This window comes from Nanorana parkeri, unplaced genomic scaffold, assembly GCF_000935625.1.
Source record: "Nanorana parkeri isolate BGI_ZX_2015 unplaced genomic scaffold, ASM93562v1 scaffold3232, whole genome shotgun sequence".
NCBI lineage: Eukaryota > Metazoa > Chordata > Amphibia > Anura > Dicroglossidae > Nanorana > Nanorana parkeri.
In genome coordinates this window covers 38,041-43,047 of record NW_017309500.1, presented here as the reverse complement: position 1 = coordinate 43,047, position 5,007 = coordinate 38,041, and the positions used below count along the sequence as shown (strand labels likewise).

The 5,007-nt window shown below is 45.3% G+C and overlaps 1 protein-coding gene across 1 annotated transcript in view; it reads right to left on the bottom strand.

Moving 5' to 3' along the window:
• Positions 1-5,007, bottom strand: part of LOC108802946 (Fc receptor-like protein 3) — a gene marked incomplete at its 3' end in the record, with an annotated part of 42,936 nt that overhangs the window by 19,567 nt on the left and 18,362 nt on the right. Inside the window, exons 5-7 of the mRNA XM_018574789.1 lie at positions 4,029-4,190; positions 3,406-3,672; positions 2,515-2,793 (exon numbers count right to left, since the gene is read on the bottom strand). Of these exons, the coding sequence (XP_018430291.1) occupies positions 2,515-2,793; positions 3,406-3,672; positions 4,029-4,190 (708 nt within the window). The remainder of the gene's footprint in view (positions 1-2,514; positions 2,794-3,405; positions 3,673-4,028; positions 4,191-5,007) is intronic.

Genomic DNA, 5,007 nt, shown 5'->3' with positions numbered 1-5,007 from the left:
CACATAATTTTTACTATAATTTAAATAATAGAGATAAAACTATTAGATGGCATGTTAGTGTGGAGGCAGGAGGTACACAGGTGTCACAGATACTACTATCAGTATATCACTCCCCCTCTTCTCCATGACTTCTACAGTACAGAAGAAGTGATGGAGAAGAAGGGGAGAGATATACTGACTGACAGTGTCACAGCACAGTACCTGCAGGCTGCAGCTCTCGCCGGCTCTTCTGTCGTCTGTATTGGATCCTGATTCCCGCTAAGGAGCACCTCAAGTCGTCTGGACTGGACCTCGGAACCCCCCCTCAGTCACCTCACCTCACGGCCACACCTCCCTTGTCACACTGTGCCGCTGCCAGGCAGCCTGCTGCGGTAATGCAGTCCTCTGGTCGGCTGCAGCTCTCCGACTCCTCAGTCCCATGAAGATCGCCGCGGGCAGCGTGAGAGAGCTGCCGGCGGGCAGGGCCAGATCTAATGATAATTAAATACTATCATGCGGGCCAGAGATAATTCCAGTGCTGGACGGTCCTGGCCCGCGGGCCTTGTGTTTGACATGTATGCTATAGAGGAACCCCAATGGCGACAAGTCAGGTTCAAGCACTCACCTTTTGTTATTTGGATATAAGACGCATCGCTCCTCTTCCTCACAGTGTCAGTCGCCGTCCTCACTTCACAGATATAATACCCAGAATCCTCCAGCTGAGCTGAATGTCTGTATGTATCAGATACACTGAACTCCTGCACGGTCCGTCCATCTCTGTAGAAAGCAAAATGCAGTTTTTCCCTGGCTCGGAGAGTTTTAAACGTGGCCCCACATTTCACGGCCATGTCACCGCCTTCTATTACCTCATAGGAGGACGTTTTTATTTGCGGAAGAGTGAAGAGCTCTAAAAAGAGGAAACCATGGCGATGAATATATTTGCTATATTTGTATGAATGCATTAACGCGGTTTGCATATGCTCACCATATACCCGGATATAGAACCCATCGCTCTTCTTCCTCACTGTGTCAGTCACCATTCTCACTTCACAGGTGTATGACCCAGAATCCTTTAGCTGAGCTGACTGTACTCTGTATGTATCAGATGTACTGAGTTCCTGTACAGTCCGTCCATCTTTGTAGAAAGCAATCTGCAGCTCTGTGCCAGTTCTGAACAGTCTGGTTTTACATCTCACCATCATGTCACCTCCTTCTATAGCGCTGTACTGGGCTATTATTTCCGGTGTAGAGAAGAGCTCTGAAAGTGGAAATCATGGCAGTAAGTTGGTCACTATCCTAATCTCAGCTTATTAGTATTAGTCATGGGATCCATGTTTGAGCCAAGCATGAGTTCGACTCGAACATCGCTAGTTTGTGTGTTCCCCAAACAAACAAACTATCAGGGCGTTCGGCGGGCTGTTCGCCTGCCAATGCGCCTTCTGAAGCCATAATTGGCTAAAGCCTTGCACCTGACCACAGGACAGGTGCAAGACTTTGCCCAATCAATGCATTGAGGACTGTGAGAGCCATGATTGGGTAAAGTCATGATGTACGAGTACCTCTTACTCATTCACAAGGGGGGGCTTAACATCAAGGCTACCCTGATGTGAATAAGCCCCCTGCCCGCACCCCCACAACCAACGCCCCAGGGCTTGTGGGGGAGAGGCCCTTGTCCCCATCGGCATGGAGACAAGGTGCTTTTCCCGGGGCGACCCTGGAAAAGCACCCTCCCAGTGCAGTGGGCGTGTGGCCTAGTATTGCAGGCCTTTGCTCGGATCAAGGGTCTGGTTGGGAATTTTAGGGGGGGGGCACCACTTTTTTTTCCCCATCATTTTTTTTTTTTGGGGGGGGGTTCCTCAAAATTCCTACCAGACCTTAAGGGCCTGGTATGACTTTAAGAGGGGGAACCCCACACACTTTTTTATTTGTTTTGTTTTTTTACATGGGTTCCCTCCTATAATTCCTAGGGAAACTTTTGGGAGGAGCCCCACGCTTTTTTTTTTTTATGGGATCCCTCCTATTATTCCTACCAGACCTTTAAAAAAATATAAATAAAATGTCATATTTTTTCTTCAGAAATGTCAGTTTTGCTGCAGCAGGTTCTATACATCGTACAGATCGGCCACTTCACAGGCAGTTTAAGGCACAATTTTTAAAGGAATTTTTCATTTTTATTGTTACCCTTCAAGTGATGTTAAAATCACTGCTCCTTTAAAAACTGTATTTTTTTAAAGGTTTTTTGTTTCATTGATTCCTGTCCCCCAGGGCAGTACCCGGATCCCCATACACCTGTTATGGCCAATAACTTGCATAAAAGGCTTCAAAATGGGGACATTTGATTTTCAAAGTTCTAGCCCCCATAGACTTGCACTGAGTTCGAGTTTGTATTCAAACTTTTCCCATGTTCTAAATTCGAATTGGAACCGAACTCGGGGGCCCATCACTAATTAGTATCAGCAGATAAAAGAAATGAGATGCATGGGTTATTGTATTGCAGTGTTCTGTTAATGCATTGATACACTTTTACATCCTTACCATGTATCTCTATATAGAGCCCATAACTCCTCTTCCTCAAAGTGTCAGTCACTGTCCTCACATCACATGTGTATGACCCAGAATTCTCCAGATGAGCTGGCCGCACTCTGTATGTATCAGATAAACTGAACTTCTGGACAGTCTGTCTATCTTTGTAGAAGGCAAACTGAAGCTCTGTGCTGGCTCTGAGCGGATCCAGTCTGGTGTCACATCTCACCGTCATGTCATCTCCTTCTATTACCCTGAGCTGGGCTTCTATTTTCGGAGGAGAGAAAAGCTCTGCCAGAGGAATTAATGACAATGAAAAATTACCCTGATTTATTGATTCTTCCCAAGTCCATAATGTGTTAGACAGAAATATCACACATACACTGAGTGGCCAGATTATTATGAGCACCCCATCAGTACTTCGTTGGGCCGCCTCGTGACTCCACGAGATGATGAAAGGTGATGCGAGGAATCTGACACGGCACTGTTGCCCTTCTGTAGTCTTGTACCAGTCTTGCCACTCTCCGTTCTGCCCTAACATTGACTAGTCGCTGACAGCCACAATTCGCACGTTCAGACCCAGATTTTCGGCTGACAGTCCGGTCTTTAAACACTTTAACAATGAGCCCCTCCTGAACATTTAGCGAATTCTGCTGTTTTGCTGATACTCGCTCCATGGCTCCTAACGCCAACAATCATCCCACCTTCAAAGGCTGTTAAATCGCGTTGTTTCCCCGAATCTTCAGAAACAAATCACTTCTACTGTCGTGGTAAACAACCTGCTTCCCTATTTATAATGGTCTGGCCCTCTAGCAACTTCAGCGCCAAATTATAGCTAATTTGCCTACAAACGTCAGGTGGTCATAATAAACTGGCCACTCAGTGTATGTCATAGTGACTTACCCTTCACAGAGATACTGGACACGTCTGAGTGCTCATGCACGGATAAACCATCCTGATGTTGTATCTGTTTAGTACATTTGTACACTCCAGACAGTTTCGTTTCCGCATTAGTAAGATGGAGCTCGGGGTCAGTGTCTGATGATTGAACCTCCTTATCATCCCTGTAGAACCTTGTGTTTATTGCAGTAAAGCCTTTTACGTGGTGACATCTCAGAGTCAATAGGTCTCCTTCACATATGGAGGGAGGTCTCTGAAGAATGACAAAATCTGTCAAGGAAAAAAAGAAAAATGTACTGTATGCTGTTATATTCAGGGCCGGATTTACTCTCTCTGCTGCCCCAAGGCCAGGTTCCTCAATGTACCCCCCTGTGTGCAGGCCACATACAATCACCAAGATCACTTGTACAAAACAAGCGGCGGATTCCCTGCTATACATTTAGCCCTGCTTGCCCAAAGAAAACATCTACGCACCCGGCACCCAGAACTGCATGTCCTGGGCGTCGGGAGATAGGAATTCCACACCGCTGCTGACCCTCTACTCCCTGCTGCCCCGAGGAAATCTGGCCTTGGTTATATTCCCATGCAACAAAACAATAATTATGGCGATAAGATTGTCGACTCACTTATTGCGACATTTAGAAAGACGGGCGCGCTGATATCAATGGAATTGATCTGGCACTGGTAATCTCCACTGTCCTCCACGGTTGAATTCAATATTTGCAGGCTCTGTTGATCTCCGGGTATTGGTTTGTTGTCTTTGTACCAGTGATAGGTCCGGGGTTCCTCTGGTACAGTAGACGATACATTACATGTTAGAGTCACAGACTCACCTACCAGTATATTCCCCCAGTTGGGTGTGAAGGTCACCACAGGTTTAATGGCACCTCCTGCATAGAAGAGAGGAGCTCACACATAAAGATATACATAGCACAATGTTGACCAAACTACGAAGATAATGTCCTTTTTTAATATGCGAGGAATCTGACACCATGCCTGATGAATAGCACTGTCCAGTTCTGTGAGATTTGATGGTTGTGGAACCAGCTGCCTGATGGCTCTTTCAACTTCGTCCCACAAATGCTCAATTGGATTGAGATCTGGTGATTGTGGGGGCCACCTAAGCGAGGTAAAGTCTCCCTCATGTTCTTGAAACCACTCCTGCACAATACGAGCACCTTGGCATGGCGCATTGTCTTGTTGGAAGAAGCCATCTCCATTGGGATACGCCATCAACATGATAGGATGCTAGCTCCAATGCAATGCAATCAAACAGCACCTTACCTCCATGAAGTCTCTGACCCCATGCTGGTTATGATAAACATATTATGTTGATTGCGGCAACATTCACCATGTTTATTCTCAGATAATTTTGTTACAAGTCATTCTGAACTGAGAAAGTTAGTTGGATGACCAGCAAAACGTCTTTAACAAAAATACAGCAAGCCCAGTTGCCTTGATTTATTTTTTACAGATTTCTCCAATGATGCTGATGCAAATCGATTAATCTGAAGCCCCATAACACAGATTATGGGTTGAAATAATAATAATAATTATTATTATTATTATTATTATGATAATAAATTAGTATTATTATTATTTTCA